The following is a 23245-nucleotide window of genomic DNA, read 5'->3' on the forward strand; positions in this document are numbered from 1 at the left end:
GTGATTCTCGCCGGAATCCTATCTGGTGTGAACCAGGAACCAGATACCAACCCCTTAATGTCCTTGGAAGGGAGCTGTATGGAGGTCGTGGTTTGATGGTGTGGCGTGGGATTATGATTGGCGCACGTACACCTCTGCATGTCTTTGACAGAGGAACTGTAACACGTCAGATGTCATTTTGCACCAGTATGTCCGCCTTTTCAGAGGTGCAGTGGGTCCCACCTTCCTCCTGATGGATGATAACGCACGGCTCCACCGAGCTGCTATCGTGGAGGAGTACCTTGAAATAGAAGATATCAGGCGAATGGAGTGGCCTGCCTGTTCTCCAGGCCTAAACCCCATCGAGCGCGTTTGGGATGCTCTCGGTCGACGTATCGCTGTACGCCTCCAAACCCCTACGACACTTCAGGAGCTTCGACAGGCACTGGTGCAAGAATGGAAGGCTGTACTCCAGCAGCTGCTCGACCACCTGATCCAGAGTATGCCAACCCGTTGTGCGCCCTGTGTACGTGTGCATGATGATCATATCCCATATTGATGTAGGGGTACATGCGCAGGAAACAGTGGCGTTTTGTAGAACATGTGTTTCGGGACGGTTTTCACAACTTATCACCAATACTGTTCACTTACAGATCTGTGTCGTGTGTGTTCCCTATGTGCCTATGCTATTAGCGCCAGTTTTGTGTAGTGCCACGTTGTGTGGCACCACATTCTGCAATTATCCTTAATTTATGAGCATGAGTGTCGTTTGGAATTGCAAGGCAGAGAATACGATTATCCTGCAAGTGGTATTTGAAGGTGTTGCAGGTTACGTAAAACCCAGCAGTAGGGGCAGCTGAGTCCCCTTGTGTACACAATGTTCAACCTAGTTAACAGAGGTTTATTCAGCTGGTCAAGTCCTATCCTGTAAAACACTGACAGTTAACCACCTAATCTATAGAGCCCTGTTTAGACTGCTGTCTACGACGGTTATTAAATTCAGTCTTTGAATGCGAGTTCCACAACACACTCAGCGTTTAGCTGTCCGACGATCAGTCGGAGTAAGTCGCTTGCTATTAAGGCGGCAACCGTTGGTCAGCGTCGGCTGGAGCTGTAGACTGGAACTGATGAACGACAACTGGATCCACAGCTGCGAAAGTGAAAGTGCGACTGAAGGAAGCGAGACTGGCCAGTAGTGTAACGTAATACGTAATGCAACAGAGATCATCTTGAATAAAGAGTTTGACAGCCTACTGTTGTAATATATTGATGATTCCTTGCTACTGTAGTGTTATCTTGATGCTGTGAGAAAGGAGGACAGGCGTTCCAAGGCGCGGAAGCAGAGACGATGCTGAGGGCAGACGAAACTAGGAGAGATATTGTTGCATGAAGTAGACAGTAAGGGGAGAGCCTTGCGAAAATGCAGACGCCCCCAGACGCGGTCCCAGGGCATTAGTTACTCTTCAAGGAATTGACATGTTACTTCATATGTCGTCGAGACGCTGTAGTAGGTTGTCACCGAAGAACTTTGTAACCAACAGGCACGTACTACTGTATAAAGCCAGCTTGATACCAGCCCTAAGAACAGCAACGTCAGTAGATTCACAAGGATTAGACAGAGAACGAAAACGCCAAAAACTGTTGACCTAGCAGTCCCTACTCCGGGGAGCCCGTTGGGCGGGGCTAAATGACGTATAACAATAATGTTGCAAGCCTTATTTGGCAGAGCAGTTACGTTTAGCTTTCAGCTGAACAATGTTGATACCAAATACGGACTTATTTAGTGCAGGAGCAGGGGACCTAACTAAATCGTGATTGGCAGGCAACTGCGAGAGACCTACGGGATTGGCTGGGTGGCTTTAAGTGGGAAAAACAGTGACCCCACGCGACTCTTTAAAACCCCTAGATTCCGCACTTTGGCAGAGTTCTCAGTCAGACAATGTGGGCGCCGAATCCGCGTCCGTTGACTCCAGCCTCGGTCCAGCTCCGCGTAAGTCTGTTCTCTCACTTGGAGTGCCTCAGTGAACAGTGTCACATTCACTATGTTTCGTTTTGCAACTAAGTTGTTGCCTCAAGATGCTGCTAGTGTTTACTACTGTGGTTAGTATCCACTCCTGGAACTTCTGCACTGGCTTCTGTTGTAACAGTGTTATTCATGCTTTTTCTAACTCTAAAACTAGCCTCCAGTGTATTAGTTAGTCCTGTTTCGAATAAACGACTATCTCAAAACCCTGTTTGTCCAAGAGTCTCCACAACGAGTTCCCTACCGAGTCTCACCACCTGCATTCCCAGTAAACGCCTGTACCAGTGTTGGCTCAGATAGAAGAAAACAATCAAATGCCTTCACTGTGAGTTGTCCTTCTGCATTCTTCTCTGTACCGCTCGGGACCGCAGACCTACCAGCAACCCATTTTTCGCTCTCCCACCTACGTCAGAACACGACACTGTGAACATCTGAAATGGTTTTATCATTCAGAAATTACTTCGAGACCGCGGACTTTAAACTCTCGGAACTAGTTAATACCAGTCCGTTACTGATTTAAGAACACAGGGGGTACGAGCGGCACCCAATAAGTAATGCAACACACTTTGTTTCTCGGTCAATCTAGCTTGAAAAAATGCGGATTTCGTTGTGGGAAGTCGCGGAATATTCCCTCTTCAGCCCCTGTAATGTCATGACGTTCCGACACGTGGCGGCGTTATATATGTAGCATTCAAACTGGCGTCTACAACGGAGGCGCGTTGCAAGCAGACAGGTGTCATTGAATTTCCTTTGGCGGGAAACCAGAGCATAGCAGATATTCATAAGCGCTTGCAGAATGTCTAAGGAGACCTGACAGTGAATAAAAGCATGGTGAGTCGTTGAAGTCTGTGTTCATCGCAACAAGGTCGCGCAAACCTGTTCGAACTCGCGCTTGCTGTGACTCCTGCAACGTTGGATCGTGCCAAAAAGTGCAAACGAACTTAGTCTCCATGACAACGCAAACGTTCACAGAAGTCTGGGCAACCGACAGGAGCTCACAACATTTAACTGTTGCTCCTCATCCACCTGCAGCCTGGATCTCGCACCTTCAGATTTTCATCTGTCTGGCCCAATGATGGATGCACTAAGCGGGAAGCAGTACATGTGAACCGTGATTTACTTTCAAAGAATTTTCTTGAGAATTTATTCCACTTACTAGCGATTCATCAAGAACATTAACACATTTAATCACACTATGTGAGCGTGGAAGTAGTTGCCAGGGAGTAACTGATGAAAACAAAATCAAATTGCTTTTGACAAATGGGAATTTTATTCCTAAAAGCTCTTTTTTTTAAGAAACAGATTTAAAATTATAAGCAGAAAGCACCCTCTAAATATCAAGTTACAATTTATTCAGAGGCAGAAAGAAACAAATTTTTGAATGTATGAGCTTTTGTGCTGAGAACCTTGCCGCTCCCTTTTGGCACGTCCGTAGTCACGACCGCTCACAACCACCTCTGAAAGACTACACTGGTGCAAATCTGCAACACACGAGATTACTTTAAACTAAAAGTTTTAACAATTCACAGAAGCAGACAAACTATCCACCCCGTAGGAGGATGGAAATGGTAAAAAAACACTAAAATTAAAAAAAAAATTAACTTTGCCACCGAAGGTGCAGCTTGATTTTAACTTCTAAGAAAAGTCTTACGGTGGAAGGGTGGCAACTTTATATACTAAAATGACCATTTAAATAAAAGCCCATGAAATGCAATATTATATAAAATTATAGAAGGTTGGCCAAACAAATTAACATGCTCTACAGTATACAGATACCGCCTCTCAAGATGAGAGGCAAGATCAAAACATATTTCAGGAATTAGGCCGTTACACTCCAAGCAATAAATTCGTTAACACGCCGAATCCGACAAACATGACAGAGCCAGCTACTAATGTACGGCAGATTGATAGGGAGATTAACGAAGAACCCGAACCGCAGGTTGCTGTAACCCGCCCCTACTCCACAAGGGAAAAACGGACCACCCAGTTCATAAATAACCACCTTCCCGCTGGTGGGCAAACGGAGAAGAATGGTGGGACGACCCCAAACAAGCGGCTAGTGACCTCACCAAGAAAACAAGTAGAATTTAACAAGTAAATGAAACAACATAACACCAATCACTTAATTTCTAATAAACTGCGATTTCTGGAGAAGACCTGGCGCAGCACTCCCAAATCGCTCTCCCGAACCGTCCGCTGCCATCCGTTTCAACGGGCGCAGGAAGGCGCGCCGATCTCCCGTCTTTCCTGGTCCGCACCAACCGACCGACTGCCCGCTGCTCCGTCGCGACTGCACTGCTGGTGCGTCGGCCACTCTACTTCCAGACACACGACGGCGGAAATACTGGCCCGGACCTAACCATGCAGAGGAAACACACCCACTGGCACCAGGAAAGGACCGAGCCAAGCTCCACAATTTGGTAACTGAAGGGGCCCAGAAGCGCTCGGAGAACCAGTTACACCGCGGCGTCGCAGCTCGCACCGGCCAGAATGATGTCGTGCGTTGACTTCTCTTGCTCTCTCGTCGACCGCGAAGTCACTACCCCTCGCTATACGGCGCGGCCCACTGGACTGACGTGGCGACCTCACATGCGCCGACGCCCAAGACGGACAAGTCATCTTGTGTCTCAGTGCGCGACCGACCAACCGATCGATCCCACCGCCAATGACCGTTGCCTGAGCAAACTCGAGCAGACTGGTGGCCTAACGCCCCGACTCAGATGTAGGAACTAAGCCCCGACAGGGCGACCCCTCGCTCTCTTACTGGCGGAGTTGAAAGACTCTCATTTATCCGGCTTTAAAGACTGAGCCGAACGAAAGACATACTAGCACTCCGGACGACAGACAGACACTAGCTGCCTCACAAATTCGGACGAGAGACTGACCCAGACTGACCGACTGGCGAGCTCATAGCGCCCCTTAAATGCACGTGAACAGTCAACCTTTCCCCTTTCCCATCAGAGGGAGACACCAAAGCTGCGATTGCCACAGCGGCGCCACCGCCAAAAAGGGAGGGCGACCGCTTCACACTACGCGCTGCGGCGCGCTCTTCAAAACAACAATTTTTACCACGGCTCAACGTGGTTGATGGGGAGGTTATTGATGCAGCAAGACGCTGACTCCGACGTCGAGCAGTGGAGTGGTACCATGTGGGCATTCAGGCCCTCCCATAACAGCCGTTTACGGCCGCCACATTGAAAGGAGATTGCGTTGAAAAATAGCATTTTATAGCCAAAAGTGTGGGGAATAATATGACGTATTGTAATCCAGAATAAAACCAACCACTTTCAGAAAAAAAGGTGTTGCATCACGTATTGAGCGCCCCTCGTACATGACACAGTAGCAGCAGAACAAAAGTACAGAATAAAGAAACATCAACATAAACATACAAAACGTTTTTAAAAGAGTGCATACGATTCATTGGCAGATCAGACACTCCATATGATTTGCATCAGTGTCTGTAAACGAGCAGACAGAGAACGAAGAACGGAAGGAAGTGTTTCTGTCCGCCTGTGGGCCCAGGGTTCCAGAAAGCTTTTCTTCATTTCATCGAGGACACTCTGTAACACTGTACTGTTCAAAGCTCCACCAGCAGCATGGCAGACCATTAGCGTTTGAGGAGAGCGTGTTAGCAATGAGACAGCGCCACCGTGTCCCTCTCAATAGCCTTCGTTATCTGCTTTGATGCTCAAACAGTGTGCTGGATAATCATCACGCTGAAACATCATTATACGAGGTATTGTTAGGGGTATATCTGGAGAAACAGCTGCCTATTATCTTTGAGTAAATTGTGTCATCCTTTACTAAAATTTGGTCCAGCAATGAAGTGGCGCAGGATTTCGCACCTCACTTTTACGCTGCAGTTTCGCTGAATTTCATCTCGTCGGATTCTATACGGCGAATTAATCCCAGATTCGTAAATTTATGTGTCCGTAGCTATTGTCCATTAAAATTTCAACACCAGGAAGGATAGCAAATAACAAAATTCTCGTTTGATTTTGTCTACAATGGATGCGAAGTCATGGTTGTGAAAATCGGTCTTGGAATACACACTCGTCCACTTTTTACAATGGAAAGGCACTAAAATTGACATTTCGGAACTCTTTAGGGACTTCAATATTCCGATATCCACAGTGTCGAGAGTGTGCTGGGAATACCACAAAAGACTACCAGCAACATAGAGGTTCATAGTAATACTACTTTGAAAATCTTTACTATTAAAAGCATTACGTAATAAGTATAGAAAGTGTAACTAATGATTAATGATTTTGGGGCATAAAGTTACACACGATATTACTGAAGGTAATAATTAGTTATTCTAATCACAAAATAATTAAATCTATGCCGGCCAAAGTGGCCGTGCGGTTAAAGGCGCTGCAGTCTGGAACCGCAAGACCGCTGCGGTCGCAGGTTCGAATCCTGCCTCGGGCATGGATGTTTGTGATGTCCTTAGGTTAGTTAGGTTTAACTAGTTCTAAGTTCTAGGGGACTAATGACCTCAGCAGTTGAGTCCCATAGTGCTCAGAGCCATTTGAGCCAATTAAATCTATGATTACATAAATTACTTAATAATTTTAGAATCAAAAAATGTAAAGCAAATTCAAGTTTTGAAAAATAGTAACGAATCACAAGCGTAGTAGAATGGTATGGCTCCTGAGAGATGATAACTGAAAAATTTACAAAAAATGTGCTTGTTTTCAAAATTGACTGTCATCTGCTAAAACATCCCAATTTTTGGAAATCTCAGACGGAAGGTTATGTACAATATTTCGTTCTTTACAGCCAGTATATTGAGTTACAAGAAGCTCTTCTTAGAGCAGATAAGAAGGCAGCAGTGGGAAGATGACGAAATGTGGTGTGAGGTACCGGTGAAGGAAGGTGTATTCGATACATATATCGTGAGAAAGAACGCCTAAATTGTGGTCCCTCTCCGCTGTTGGGAGCTGTGTTCGGAAGTAGCGCGCCAAAATGATAAACTTCTTTTATTAACACTACAAAAACTGAACAGTGAATTTATTTGCGTTCCATGTAAAAGTATCAGTAGCGGGCTATCATTCCATTATATCAAAAGTGTTAATTACCAGCAGAATAATAAACAATTGCTAAACGACAAGGGAGACGAATCTTTTCGGAGATCTTCGGATCGTGTGTAACTTGGATGGCAGGCGAAGTGGTCCGGCTGTAAGATCAGAGCTGGTTCGTCATTCCCGGAGTATAAACATGTTATCTGCCGCGGTCGGTATCAGTTAAGAGTTAACTAGCAATCTCTGTTTTTTTTTTTTTTTTTGCCACGTGATTGAGAACTAACTTGACAGTAATCACGCAAACACACATTTCTTTATTTTGTTTATTTTCTGTGGAAGTGATAAGAATAGAAATTATTAGTGATTTATAAAGTGGGCTGCGATTGGGTAGTTTCTCGTATTATGCTAATAAAAAGCGGCGGAATCCCGTTTAAAGAAACCAATTCATGCTTTAATTATTTTTACAATACCAGCTCCTCGCTAACAGTTTTTCTACAGCCACAAGATAACGGACTCACGATCTACGTGCTGGTGTCTCCTCAAAGGACAAAAACTACAGAAGACTGCAGGTAGGTGAACATGATTAAGAAATTATGAATGCTCAGGGTGGTGGAAGCACTAGTCTCTTCGCATGTACTGCAGTTTTAGTACAAATGAGATCAGTGGCACATCATATGTTGGTAACACAGAGGAGATAAGAAGGGAGGGAATTTTCGAAGGAATGGATTTATCATACACACGTAAATGCCTTTCGCGATCTACACTACTGGCCATTAATTGCTACACAAAGAAGAAATACAGATGATAAACGGGTATTCATTGGACAAATATATTATACTAGAACTGACATGTGATTACATTTTCACCCAGGTTCGGTGCATCGATCCTGAGAAATCAGTGCCCAGAACAACCACCTCTGGCCGTAAAACCGGCCTTGATACGCCTGGATATTGAGTCAAACAGAGCTTGGATGGCATGTACAGCTACAGCCGCCCATGCAGCTTCAACGCGATACCACAGTTCATCAGAAGTAGTGGCTGGCGTATTGTGACGAGCCAGTTGCTCGGCCACCATTGGCCAGACGTTTTCAATTGGTGAGAGATCTGGAGAATATGCTGGCCAGGGCAGCAGTAGAGCATTTTCTGTACCCAGAAAGGCCCGTACAGGACCTGCGACATGCGGTCGTGCATTATACTGCTGAAATGTTGGGTTTCGCAGGGACCGAATGAAGGGTAGAGAAACGGGTCGTAAAACATCTGAAATTTAACGTCCACTGTTTGAAGTGCCGTCAATGCGAACAAGAGGTGACCGAGACATGTAACCAATGACACCCCATACCATCACGCCGGGTAATACGCCAGTATGGCGATGACGAATACACGCTTTCAATGTGCGTTCATCACGATGTCGCCAAACACGGAAGCGACCATCATGATGCTGTAAACAGAACCTGAATTCATCTGAAAAAATGACGTTCTCCCATTGGTGCACTCAGGTTCGTCGTTGAGTACACCATCGCAGGCGCTCCTGTCTGTGATGCAGCGTCAAGGGTAACCGCAGTCATGGTATTCGAGTTGATAGTCCATGCTGCTGCAAACGTCGTCGAATTGTTCGGGTAGATGGTTGTTGTCTTGCAAACGTCCCCTTTTGTTGACTCAGGGATCGGGACGTGGCTGCACGATCCGTTTCAGCCATGCGGATAAGATGCCTGTCATCTCGACTGCTAGTGATACGAGGCCGTTGGGATCCAGCACGGCGTTCCGTATTACCCTCCTGAATCCACCGATTCCATATTTTGCTAATAGTCATTGGATCTCGACCAACGCGAACAGCAATGTCGTGACACGATAAACCGCAATCGTGTTAGGCTACAATCCGACCTTTATCAAAATCGGAAACGTGATGGTACGCATTTCTCCTCCTTACGCGAGGCATCACAGCAACGTTCACCAGGCAGCGCCGGTCAACTGCTGTTTGTGTATGAGAAATTGGTTGGAAACATACCTCATGCCAGCACGTTGTAGGTGTCGCCACCGGCGGCAACCTTGTGTGAATGCTCTGAAAAGCTAATCATTTGCATATCATGGCATCTTCTTCCTGTCGGTCAAATTTCGCGTCTGTAGCACGTCATCTTTGTGATGTAGCAGTTTTAATGGCCAGTAGAGTATATATTTCCCTCTATTTCACTCGCTTTAAGGTGTGTCCTCGCTGGATTCCTCACCGCCTAGCAGAAGACCATAAAGAGCAACAAAGGACCATCTGGGCGGAACTGCTTGCACATTACGAGGTTGATCGTGACATTTTTTTTTGTCGAACATCGTCACAGACAATGAAACATGGGTTCCGGAAACCAAACAGCAATCCATGTAGTTGCGCCACATCACCTCTCCTGCGAAGAAAAATTTCAAAGCAGCACCCTCACCCGGTAGTCAAGGCAAATGTCTTCTGCGACTTTAAAAGGGATAATCTGTTTGATGTCCTCCATTATAATGCAACAATCAACTCAGAAGTGTATTGTGCAACTACCAGAAACTGAATAAACGACTTCAGCGTGTCGGTCGCCACAAAACTGCAGACAAACTTCTCTGTGACAACGCAAGATCTCAGAAAAGTTTGCGCACCCGTGAGGAGCTTGCTAAACTTCATGATCTGTCGTCCCTCATGCACCCGACAGCCCGGATCTCGCACCTTCTGACTTCCACCTGCTTGGGCCAATGAAGGATGCACACCACGGGAAGCAGTACGTGGATGATGGGGAGGTTCTTGATGTAGCAAGACGTTGGTTCAGACGTCGACCACCATAGTGGTAGCTTGCGGGCATACAAGCCGTCGCAGTAATGTCACGTATGGTAGTCGCACTGAAAGGAGACTGTGTTGAAAAATAGGGATTTGTAGCCAAAAGAGAGGGAAATACACAACTGGCCATAGAAATTGCTACACCACGTACATGACGTGCTACAGATGCGAAATGTAACTGACAGGAAGAAGATGCTGTGATATGCAAATGATTAGGTTTACAGAGCATTCACACAAGGTTGGCGCCGGTGGCGACACCTACAACGTGCTGACATGAGGAACGTTTCCAACCGATTTCTCATACACAAACAGCAGTTGACCGGCGTTGCCTGGTGAAACATTGTTGTGATGCCTCGTGTAAGGAGAAGAAATGCGTACCATCACGTTTCCGATTTTGATAAAGGTCGGATTGTATCCTATCGCGATTGCGGTTTATCGTATCGCGAGATTGCTGCTCGCGTTGGTCGAGATCCAATGACTGTTAGTAGAATATGGAATCGGTGGATTCAGGAGGGTAATACGGAACGCCGTGCTGGATCCCAACGGCCTCGTATCACTAGCAGTCGAGATGACCGGCATCTTATCCGCATGGCTGTCAAGGATTGTGCAGCCACGTCGCGATCCCTGAGTCAACAGATGGGGACGTTTGCAAATCAACAACCATCTGCACTAACAGTTCGACGACGTTTGCAGCAGCATGGACTATCAGCTCGGAGATCATGGCTGCGGTTACCCTTGACGCTGCATCACAGACAGGAGCGCCTGCGATGGTGTACTCAACGACTAACCTGGGTGCACGAATGGCAAAACGTCATTTTTTCGTATGAATGCCGGTTCTATTTATTGCATCATGATGGTCGCATCCGTGTTTGGCGACATCGCGGTGAACGCACATTGAAAGCGTGTATTCGTTATCGCCATACTGGCGTATCACCCGGCGTGATGGTATGGGGTACCAATGGTTACACGTCTCAATCACCTCTTGATCGCATTGACGGCACTTTGAACTGTGGACGTTACATTTCAGATATGTTACGACCCGTGGCTCTACCCTTCATTCGATCCCCGCGAAACCCTACATTTCGGCAGTATAATGCACGACCGCATGTTGCTGGTCCTGTACGGGTCTTTCTGGATACAGAAAATGTACGACTGCTGCCCTGGTCAGCACATTCTCCAGATCTCTCACCAATTGAAGACGTCTGGTCAATGGTGGCCGAGCAACAGGCTCGTCTGAATAAGCCAGTCACTACTCTTGATGAACTGTGGTATCGTGTTGAAGCTGCATGGGCAGCTGTACCTGTAGACGCCATCCAAGCTCTGTTTGACTCAATATCCAGGCGTATCAAGGCCGTTATTACGGCTAGAGGTGGTTGTTGTGGGTACTGATTTCTCAGGATCTATGCACTCAAATTGCGTGAGAATGTAATCACATGTCAGTTCTAGTATAATATATTTGTCCAATGAATACTCGTTTATGATCTGCATTTCTTCTTGGTGTAGCAATTTTAATGGCCAGTAGTGTAATTGCCGAAAACATATTGATATCTATACCCGTTTACAAGAAATTGAGGGTGTCTAAATTACGTGGTTCATGCAGCATATTAACAAACGTGCGACTTGTGATTGGAACCGGTTTTTCACGTTTGCTCAACGTGCAGAGTGCAATCTTAAGACAGAGAGCGCAAAAAACTCTTATCGTTATCGTGTTTACTCGTACGGCAGGTTCGCGGTGCAAAGGACATACCAGACGCGGCAGAGCTCAGTACTTACCAGGATGGAAAGGTACGTCGGACGCGTTGCCATGGTGACAGGAGCCAGCTCCGGCATAGGGGCCGCCGTGGCGCGCGCGCTGCTGCAGCGAGGGGTCACCGTCGTGGGGGTCGACCTGCGACCCGACAGGATGAAGGTAGGTGCCCCTACAGCGGACTCGGGAGTACTGCTGATTAATCACTCTGAACAGTGTTTTCAAGTAGTCTGAAACTAGGTAGTTGCTCTTTATGGTCTTCTGCTAGGTAGTTATAATTAAAATGTAGCCTTCCGAAATGCCTTCACAAAAGAAGACGACGTAAATACTCCAAATTCGAATCGAGAACAGCTGCGAACATGAGTTACGTAGTAGTAAATATCCTCGGAGTAGTGAAACAACTTAAATCACTCAATAAAAGCAAGTCTTCTGGTCCAGTCTGTACACCAATTAGGTTCCTTTCGGCGTATGCTGATGCTTTGGCTCCATACTTAACGATCATACACAACCGTTCGCTCGACGGAAGATCCATACCCAAAGACTGGAAAGTTGCACAGATCACACCAGTACTCAAGAAAGCTAGTAGGAGTAATCCACTAAATTACAGGCCCATACCGTTAACGTCGATATGCAGCAGGATTTTAGAACATATATTGTGTTCAAACATTATGAACTGCCTCGAAGGAAACGGTCTATTGACACACAGTCAACATGGGTTTAGAAAACATCGTTCCTGTGAAACACAACTAGTTCTTTATTCACATGAAGTGCTGAGTGCTACTGACAAGGCATTTCAGATTATTCCGTATTTCTGGATTTCTGGAAGGCTTTGGACACTGTACCACACAAGTGGCTCGTAGTGAAATTGCGTGCTTATGGAATGTCGTCTCAGTTATGTGACTGGATTTGCGGTTTCCTGTCAGAGAGGTCACAGTTCGTAGTAATTGACGGAAAGTCATGGAGTAAAACGGAAGTAATTTCTCAGGCGTTCCTCAAGGCAGTGTTATAGGCCCTCTGCTGTTCCTTATCTATATAAACGATTTGGGAGACAAATCCGGTCAGCCGTCTTAGGTTGTTTGCAGATTACGCTGTCGTTTATCGACTAATGAAGTAATCAGAAGATCAGAACAAACTGCAAAACGATATAGAAAATATACCTGAATGGTGCGAAAATTGGCAGTTGACCCTCAACAACGAAAAGTGTGAGGTCATTCACATGAGTGCTACAAGGAACTCGTTAAACCTCGGTTACACGATAAATCAGTCTAATCAAATTCAAATGGCTCTGAGCACTATGGGACTTAACATCAGTGGTCATCAGTCCCCTAGATCTTAGAACTACTTAAACCTAACTAACCTAAAGACATCACACACATCCATGCCCGAGGCAGGATTCGAACCTGCGACCGTAGCGGTCTCGCGGTTCCAGACTGAAGCGCCTAGAACCGCACGGCCACACCGGCCGGCACAGTCTAATCCAAAAGCCGTAAATTCAACTAAATACCTACGTATTACATTTTCGATCGACTTAATTTGGAAAGAACACACAGAAAATGTTGTGGGGAAGGCTAACCAAAGGCTGCGTTTTATTGGCAGGACACTTAGAAAATGTAACAGACCTACTAAGGAGACTGCCTGCACTACGCTTGTCCGTCCTCTTTTAGAATACTGCTGCGCGGTGTGGGATCCTTATCACATAGGACTGACGGCGTACATCGAAAAAGTTCAAACAAGTGCAGCACGTTTTGTTATATCACGAAATATGGGAGTGAGTGTCACAGAAATGATACAGTAAAAAAATGTGTGTGAAATCTTATGGGACCTAACTGCTAAGGTAATCAGTCCCTAAGCTTACACACTACTTAACCTAAATTACCCTAAGGACAAACACACACACCCATGCCCGACGGAGGACTCGAACCTCCGCCAGGACCAGCCAAATGATACAGTTTTTGGGTTGAATATCATTAAAAGAAAGGCGTTTTTCGTTGCGACGGAATCTTCTCACGAAATGCCAATCACCAACTTTCTCCTCCGAATGCGAAAATATTTTGTTGACACCGACCTACATACGGCGGAACGATCACCACGATAAAATAAGGGAAATCAGAGCTTGTACGGAAAGATATAGGTGTTCATTCTTCCCGCGCGCTGTACGAGATTAGAATCATAGAGAATAGTGAAGGTGGTTCGATGAACCCTCTGCCAGGCACTTAAATGTGATTCGCAGAGTATCCATGTAGATGTAGATGTAGATGTAGGGGATGTCCTGGGTGGGCTGTAATTATCGTACAGCAGTTAAACTTGGTAGATATGCTAATACGTTAACGTGGAACCGATTTACGCTGGAAAAAAATTAGTTCCAAATTTAGCTACCAGGTGCAAATCTGGCGCTGTGCAATGTTTGTATGATGGTATGTGTGCTGGTGTACGCTGGCGCCAGTACACCATGCGGCATAGAGGTTACGAGAGTATCGACAGAGGACAACGACAAGACTCGCTGGAAACGCGCCACCAACGCCCTCTCAGCCTCCAGTATTTAGGATCGCCACCGCAGACAGATGGGCCAGTTAGTTTGTTCAGTTAGTTCGAGCCTGTTAAGCCGAGTTGGTTCCAGTCTTTACGCCGAGTGAGTTCCAGAGTGTCAGCGAGACGGAGAACGCAGTCACTGCCTCTAGCTTAGAATCAGGAGCAGCACGTAGCGAACAGTGTTCATAGAGGACTCTGTACGTCAACTGCAGTGAGGCTATACAGGAGAGCTTTTACCACATCACATGAAAGCTGAAATTAAGTAGCTCTTTGTTTGTGAATAACTGTGTGCAGTTTGTGTTATAGAACGAGGATACCGGTCACCAACCAACATCCTCTCCTTGCTTCCCATGGTACAGCTCTACAGAGACAACGAGACGATATAACAGCGGCTAACGAGGATTCAACAATATGACTGAAGGAGAGTGAACACTATGGCTGTCGAGAAGAGAGGCGGTGCTCTGCTAGTGAAACTGTTTTACGTGAAAGCCAGCGAGGGCTGTTCCGTCAATCGCATTGCGGTTGGCTGCGCTCGCATTACGTCACCCGGCAGAAAAGCCGCGCCTGCGTAACACAGAGCGCATTACAAAAGCAATGTCGTCGTTTTGTAAATGAAATACCAACTTTTCAGGCACGTTAGACACACATACAGGGTGGTCCATTGATAGTGACCTGGCCAAATATCTCACGAAATAAGCGTCAAACGAAAATACTACAAAGAACGAAACTTGTCTAGCTTGAAGGGGAAAACCAGATGGCGCTATGGTTGGCCCGCTAGATGGCGCTGCCATAGGTCAAACGCGAATCAACTGTGTTTTTTTAAAATAAGTACCCCCATTTTTTATTACATATTCGTGTAGTATGTAAAGAAATATGAATGGTTTAGTTCGACCAGTTTTTTCTCTTTGCGGTAGATGGCGCTGTAATAGTCACAAACGTATAATTACGTGGTATCACGTAACATTCCGCCAGTGCGGACGGTATTTGCTTCGTGATACATTACCCGTGTTAAAATGGACCGTTTACCAGTTGCGGAAAAGGTCGATATCGTGTTGATGTATGGCTATTGTAATCAAAATGCCCAACGGTCGTGCGCTATGTACGCTGCTCGGTATCCTGGACGACATCATCCAAGTGTCCGGACCGTTCGCCGGGTAGTTACGTAATTTAAGGAAACACGAAGTGTGCAGCCAAGTGTGAAACGTCAACCATGACCTGCAACAAATGATGATGCCCAAGTAGGTGTTTTAGCTGCTATCGGAGCTAATCCACACATCAGTATCAGACAAATTGCGTGAGAATCGGGAATCTCAAAAGCGTCGGTGTTGAGAATTGCACCCGTATCATATTTCTATGCACCAGGAATTGCATGGCGATGACTTTGAACGTCGTATACTGTTCTGCCACTGGGCACAAGAGAAATTACGGGACGATGACAGATTTTTTGCACGCGTTCTATTTAGCGGCGAAGCGTCATTCGCGAACAGTGGTAATGTAAACCGACATAATGTGCACTATTGGACAACGGAAAATCCACGATGCCTGCGACAAATGGAACGTCAGCGACCTTGGCGGGTTAATGTATGGTGCGGGGTTATGGGAGGAAGGATAATAGGCCCCCATTTTATCGACGGCAATCAAATGGTTCAAATGGCTCTGAGCACTATGGGACTTAACGTCTATGGTCATCAGTCCCCTAGAACTTAGAACTACTTAAACCTAACTAACCTAAGGACAGCACACAACACCCAGTCATCACGAGGCAGATAAAATCCCTGACCCCGCCGGGAATCGAACCCGGAAACCCGGGCGTGGGATCGACGGCAATCTACATGGTGGAATGTATGCTGATTTCCTACGTAATGTTCTACCGATGTTACTACAAGATGTTTCACTGCATACACAGAATGGCTATGTACTTCCAACATGGTGGGTGTCCGGCACATAACTCGCGTGCGGTTGAAGCGGTACTGAATAGCGTATTTCATGACAAGTGGATTGGCCGTCGAAAAACCATACCATGGCCCCGCACGTTCACCGGATCTGATGTCCCGTGATTTCTGTCTGTGGGGAAAGTTGAAGGATTTTTTCTATCGTGATCCATCGACAACGCCTGACAACATAAGTCAGCGCATTGTCAATGCATGTGCGAACATTACAGAAGGCAAACTACTGACTGTTGAGAGGAATGTCGTTACACGTATTGCCAAATGCATTGAGGTCGACGGACATCATTTTGAGCATTCATTGCATTAATGTGGTATTTACAGGTAATCACGCTGTAACAGGATGGGTTCTCAGAAATGATAAGTTCTCAAAGGTACTTGTATCACATTGGAACAACCGAAATAAAATGTTCAAAGGTACCTACGATCTGTATTTTAATTTAAAAAACCTACCTGTTACCAACTGTTTGTCTAAAATTGTGAGCCATATGTTTGTGACTATTACAGCGCCAACTATCACAAAACGAAAAAAGTGATCTAAGTCAAACATTCATATTTCTTTACGTACTACACGAATATGTAACAAAAAATGGGGATTCCTATTTAAAAAAACGCAGTTGATATCCGTTTGACAGCGCCATCTAGCGGGCCAACCATAGCTCCATCTGGTTTCCCCCTTCAAGCTAGACAAGTTTCGTTCTTTGTAGTTTTTTCGTTTGACGCTTATTTCGTGAGATATTTGGCCCGGTCACGATCTATGGACCACTCTGTATACATAAACATACACTGAAAACTAAACCTAAAAAAAATACGTAACTAACATAGTTCGACATAGGAGGTGATAAAGAATGCGTAAAACAAACTTACCACCATTCCGTAATTGTCAAGTGCTTCGATCGGCTGTAGTTGCTGACGACAAGCGGCTCTTCATTTCTTACGCGGTTTAGATGCCGTCCACATGAGATTCTTCCTTGTGTCACTCTTTTTTCTTGCTTCTACTAGTCTTTCTTTATTTAAATGCCTGATACGTATAAAATTTCGCGTTCTAACATACAAACTAATTACGTTTTCGTGTACATGAGGAAACTTTGTTTTGATAATCGAAGTTAAACTTTTAATTACGTTGTTACATTTCGAAATTGTTTGTCCACGGAAACCTGAAAATATAACTTCGATGAACGACTTTTGAATGCGAGATAGCCAGCCAAGTATTGAACAGAGTGAGGACTAGCATCTTCTATATCAGCACTATTTTGATCAATTTCGTGGACAGTTCTCAGGAATTCTTCTTCCTCTTCGACTATACCTAAGATGTCACAACTACCTGCACGTTTCACTTGTCGTTCGTCTGTTATCTCAATACAGAGTTCACTTGTGATGAGCTTCAAGATGTCGTCAATGGTGTGTCTCAGTATCAGTATCTGCGGAAACGGCAGTGACTGTTTCTTCCGCAGCTGCTGCACTGCCTGATAAAGGTATGTCGTTTGCATTTCCAGTTAAAAGAAGGAGCCCAATTCTGTATTTGACCTCTACAGCTGTGGGATTATTGTAGAACGCACCATGCCCTCGAACTGTAGAAAAATAATTTTCCAAGCAGTCCTGATTTAGACGTGATCTTAAGATAAACTTCACGTTATCTTTCTTTACCTCTTCGAGTAATCCTAGAAGGGATGTGATTGAGACTATTGAACCCAACTGAAATGGCAACAAACCCTTCCTGTTTCCACAGCGCATGTCAAGGCAACCTTTTTAAAGTGTTCTCTTGACTTTTAAAATTCAGACCAAATCCGCAACGTAAAGACGCGACATCATCAATGGGAGTTCTGGTTAAAACGTCGAAAACATCGTTTACTGAAACAAAGAACAGGCTTTCCCGTTCTTTTCCCTGAACATACAAGAGAGCTTTAGCCTTGCGACGTGAAAATAAGCGGGCTGCCGTCCAACATTTTGTCGACCACGTCCTGTAACACTGATGTGCGCTTCTGAAATGTGATGTACTACATTCAGATTGCCTTTCTGGCTGTCTAACAAATTCTCAATTGCATTCTTGGCTATCAAATTTCCATCAGGAAGAGATAACCCTTCATCTAAAAAGTGGTTCCCAAGAAGCTTCAATAAATGTGGTACATCGCAAAAAGCCCAGATTTTCCTTTCATTGTGTGCTAGATTTTTGAAAAAGGTTTTTGAGATATTGACACAAAGTTCGTTCCACAGTTTAGAGGTTTTTGCACTCATATCACACGTTACAGCCACAACATGTAGTCCCGAATTTTCAATTTTTAATACTATATCTAGCAGCAGGCCACAGTTCATTGTCACATCAAAATTGTAATAAATCGGCCGCTTCCAAGATGAACACAAACCACAAATCATTGCAACTAGAACATTTGTGTGAGGTCCTAAAATCCTGTCTTCCGAAGGATCATAGCAGATTCTACCATAACTGTTCATTTCATCGAAACACAACACAGTTGTCTTCTGTAGGGGAGTAAACGTACGACTCTTTGCTTTCAAAATTGCCAAAAATTCTTCTGAAATACCTGGATTACACTTAAAATTCGTAGTCCACTTTTGGAGTGTTGCTCGACATGGCAAAGGAATATTTCGCTTCTTCAGATATGTATAAGCTTTTTGAGAGAGAGCTTTTAGAGTTGGGTCATTGGCAACATCCTGACCACTCCATTTAACACGTCTGTTGCCTGGCAACAAACAGCGAATTTGTCCTGGAGTGAGACACTTGGATAAGATATTTTCTACTTTTTTCTTTACGAAACTTTCTTTCACTGTAGCACTTAATTTTGTCTTCCTTAATAAGACGCGTCTAACAGTATTGGCTTTCTTCAGGGCTGCTTCACATTTTTTAAGGCTACTTTCAAGCACGGCATTTTTCTTATAAATAACTTCTATTTCTTCGTCCTTCACTTTCAAATCAGACAGTTCACAAATGGGCACCGTATTTGTGTCTCGGCCCAGTTTCCCTTTCCTTGGGAACAGAGACCGCAAGGTACCAATCGCTCTCTTGCGCACATCTCTCTCTTCTGGTAACGTAGAGCTCGCTCACGAACATCCTACAGGAACAGAAAAGCCTGTTAATTTTTTCATTTATGATTAATAATTAGTACTAAAATGATACTTTTTCACTAAAAAATAACTCATTTGAGAAGATAAAACTTAACGAATTAGCACCTTGATCTAATTGATCAGTATAACACAGCAGCTTCCTTACCTCATTGTCAGGTTCAGTGCTGTTTTCAGCTGTACGTAAATCTCCGTGCCAGTTGGGTAAATGTTGAGATGGAACTGCATCTGCTTTAAGTTCCTGCATTTGCGGCACCTCCTGGAGTTCGTTCTTTAAATCCCGCTCGTAATCCTCAGGAAGAAAATGAATGGAGCAGATACGGGTATTAATAACATTAATTTCGTCAGCTCGCTCGCACCGAGATATCCAATCCCTTTGTAGGGAATTCTTGGGAAAACGATGATACACTATACCACTAGTCTTAGTTCCATAATTTTTACAGTTTGAAACTGCACAATTACTCGTATTTCTATTCATAATTCGGTCTGCTCGCAACACGCGCCACTAATAAACACACTGCTGCCGCACTCAATGCTCTCTGCCCGGTGACGTCACAGCGCGAAGGGTACTGTGGGTAAATTGTTCGCGGACACTGCCGAATGGCCTACCTTATATGTCTAGCTACCTTGCGTGAAAGCAGCAGTTACAGGGCTGCACTGAGAAGGTACCGCCGACTGAAAGGTCTGGGGAGGGCCCTGGTATCATTAAACGCTTCAAAAATATGACAAAGCAAATCGATTACATGGGTGAGCTTGGTGTGGCACGTGGAAGAGGCACTTATTATGAGGTTGTTGTTGCTGTAACTGAGCACGCAGCACGGGCCCCGGGTGGTGGCAGTGCTCGTTCGGCGCTACGAGAATTCTCCATCCCATGTTCAACATGACGGAAACATTTGCCGTCTATTTTACTCTGGTACCCGTGCAAGATCCAGATCGTGCAGCAACTGAACACTTAGGACCTGGCATGGATCGAAGTTGATGACATTAGTGCAGGCAATACACTACTGGCCATTCAAATTGCTACACCACGAAGATGACGTGCTAAGGATGCGGAAATTTAACCGACAGGAAGAACATGCTGTGATATGCAAACGATTAGCTTTTCAGAGCATTCACACAAGGTTGCCGCCGGTGGCGACACCTACAACGTGCTGACATGAGGAAAGTCTCCAACCGATTTCTCATACGCAAACAGCAGTTGACCGGCTTTGCCAGCTGAAACGTTGTTGTGATGCCTCGTCTAAGGAGGAGAAATGCGCACCATCACGTTTCCGACTTTGATAGAGGTCGGATTGTAGCCTATCGCGATTGCGGTTTATCGTATTGCGACACTGCTGCTCGCATTGGTCGAGATCCAATGACTGTTAGCAGAATATGGAATTGGTGGGTTCAGGAGGGTAATACGGAACGCCGTGCTGGATCCCAACGGCCTCGTATCACTAGCAGTCGAGATGACAGGCATCTTATCCGCATGGCTGTAACGGATCGTGCAGCCACGTCCCGATCCCTGAGTCAACAAAAGGGGACGTTTGCAAGACAACAACCATCTGCCCGAACAGTTCGACGACGTTTGCAGCAGCATGGACTATCAACTCGAATACCATGGCTGTGGTTACCCTTGACGCTGCATCACAGACAGGAGCGCCTGCGATGGTGTACTCAACGACGAACCTGAGTGCACCAATGGGAGAACGTCATTTTTTCAGATGAATTCAGGTTCTGTTTACAGCATCATGATGGTCGCATTCGTGTTTGGCGACATCGCGGTAAACTCACATTGGAAGCGTGTATTCGTCATCGCCATACTGGCGTATCTCCCGGCGTGATGGTATGGGGTGCCGTTGGTTTCACGTCTCGGTCACCTCTTGTTCGCATTGACGGCACTTTGAACAGTGGACGTTACATTTCAGATATGTTACGACCCGTGGCTCTACCCTTCCTTCGATCACTGCGAAACCCTACATTTCAGCAGGGTAATGCACGACCGCATGTTGCAGGTCCTGTACGGGCCTTTCTGGATACAGAAAACGTTGGACTGCTGCCCTGGCCAGCACATTCTCCAGATCTCTCACCAATCGAAAACGTCTGGTAAATGGTGGCCGAGCAACTGCCTCTTCATAATACGCCAGTCACTACTCATTTATAATAGCAGAATTCATAATTATCTGTTTCCTCGCAAAATGAAGTGTCTTTCTGAAATTCTATTAACAGACATACATATAAATTATTTGTTACAGTGAGCATTATAAATCGAAATGTTCTTTTAACTTTCATTTTGGATGCATGCTGCCAGAGAACGTTACAAACTGATAGTTACCAAGATTCTTATGAAATAATTATAAATAGTTAAGATTTTTAAATTAAATTCACAATGTATAAGAACATTTGTATTACATATAAAACTATAAATAGTACTCCAAAATGTCAACTGTGCAATACAATAGTCGCCTGACTACAAATAGCTACTTAATTACATGAACCTACAGCGGTACTCTGGCCCCGCAAATTGATCACAACTGGGGGCTAACCCCAAAACAGGACTCAAATACGAGTATAAATTCAACAAACATTAAATAAAAAAACTTTTAAAATGCATACGTCTCCAGTGGTTATTCTGATCTCCATATGGCCAAATTGCTCAAAGGCAACCCACAAGTAAAACCGAGCAACAGTAGTACTCCACTGACTGGCCACAAGCCTGTTACACACAAATCACGTTAATTACCTGAATTACTTAAATACACTATAGCACAATTAAAATGAAAATGACAAACCCTTAATTTTTTAAAGAAATCAAGAACCTCAGTCCTCAGTTTGCCCAAGGACTTTCATTACACGCCCACAAGGGCCACACAGTAACAGGAGCATTGTGTCAATGACTTCCTAATCCGGCGACTCCCCCGCTGTGGCCTGATGCCAAAAGAATAACAACAAACTACTCAACTTGAGGCTGGAACGGGCGATCCGCAGAATCGCGTGTGATCCGCCAACACTTATGCCTCTCGTGATGACCAGAAGCCTGAGGAAGCAGAAAGAAAACGCGTCTTTGCCCCGGACCAGCAGAACAGCAACGCGTCAACCGCTGCCGATACAAGGCTGTCAACATTTATCAAACAGCAAACACCAAAACAAATTTGATAAAAATTGACGTACACCCTAATACTTAAACGGGGAATTGAAAACTCTGTAACGTATTACTATCTTTACAACATATTTCATCGAGCCATATACGTTATCTCGCAATTCTAGCTGCTTCTCTCACACAAATAATGATAAAAATTCAGAAGTTCAGGGTCGCCACCAGCCCAAGCCTTTCCTAACCATTTAGAAAGAAACGGAGCTGGAAAATTATTAGTTTAATTACCTTAATAATTTAATTACAAGTATGCAAATTTCTTTAAGTAGCCAGATAAATAACACTTGTAATATTATTGGTATTTCCGTACTACGAAAGCTTTGAGTATTCTTTGAAAGACATTTGTTTTGTATAATTTACGTAACTGTAAAGATGCGCATCTAGCGCGGACGCTAATACATCGATTGCGCAGTCAAAGAAACATTTTAACAGAAGCTGAACTGTCGTTCCGCTTCGATCTAAATAAAAGATGACGGTAGAAAACGTTTGTAGATCTTCAGATTTTAATGTACTTCTGCTTGTGGTGTGAAAGCGTAAAGGAGGTCGACTTTAAGCTAAAAGAGTGAGCGGTCTTGCCAGCGTGCAGACAACATTATTAATTAATAACATTCAAGTAATTTATGTTCGAAATTGTAACTCGGCAAGCTATTGTTATCGGGGGTGTTGGACAGTGCAAGAATTGTCTTCAACGAAGGAGAAAAGTGACTGTAATTTGTGACAAAAAACGCGAACATGGGAAACAGCACAGGACAGGCTGAAATCTGATCGCACCATACTGTTAGAAAAGTAATTATGTAAGTTGTATTGTTTATAAATAAGCCCTAATTTGCTAGTGAGAATTGTTTGAATATATTTAGTGTTTACCAGACTTCTTATTCTGTTTTTTTTTCTTTATACTTTTTTTATCTCCATGCCATATTATTTTTATGAATGTCAAACAGCTTTTACTACAGCAGAGAATACTGCGGCATCCTGGTCGTGTACAGA

General features: G+C 44.7%; 1 protein-coding gene across 2 annotated transcripts in view; it reads left to right on the forward strand.

Moving 5' to 3' along the window:
- The window catches only part of LOC126455460 (dehydrogenase/reductase SDR family member 11-like), a 270480-nt gene that overhangs the window by 160458 nt on the left and 86777 nt on the right, over nucleotides 1-23245 (forward strand). The window contains exon 1 of one of the 2 annotated variants that reach the window (XM_050091209.1): nucleotides 11613-11731. The exons of the other annotated variant lie outside the window; for it this stretch is intronic. Coding sequence (XP_049947166.1) covers nucleotides 11627-11731 — 105 coding nt within the window. The 5' untranslated portion in view covers nucleotides 11613-11626. Of the gene's footprint in view, nucleotides 1-11612; nucleotides 11732-23245 lie in introns of those variants that run through there. 2 annotated transcript variants of the gene reach the window in all.

This window comes from Schistocerca serialis, chromosome 2 (assembly GCF_023864345.2).
Source record: "Schistocerca serialis cubense isolate TAMUIC-IGC-003099 chromosome 2, iqSchSeri2.2, whole genome shotgun sequence".
In the NCBI taxonomy this organism is placed as follows: Eukaryota; Metazoa; Arthropoda; class Insecta; order Orthoptera; family Acrididae; genus Schistocerca; species Schistocerca serialis.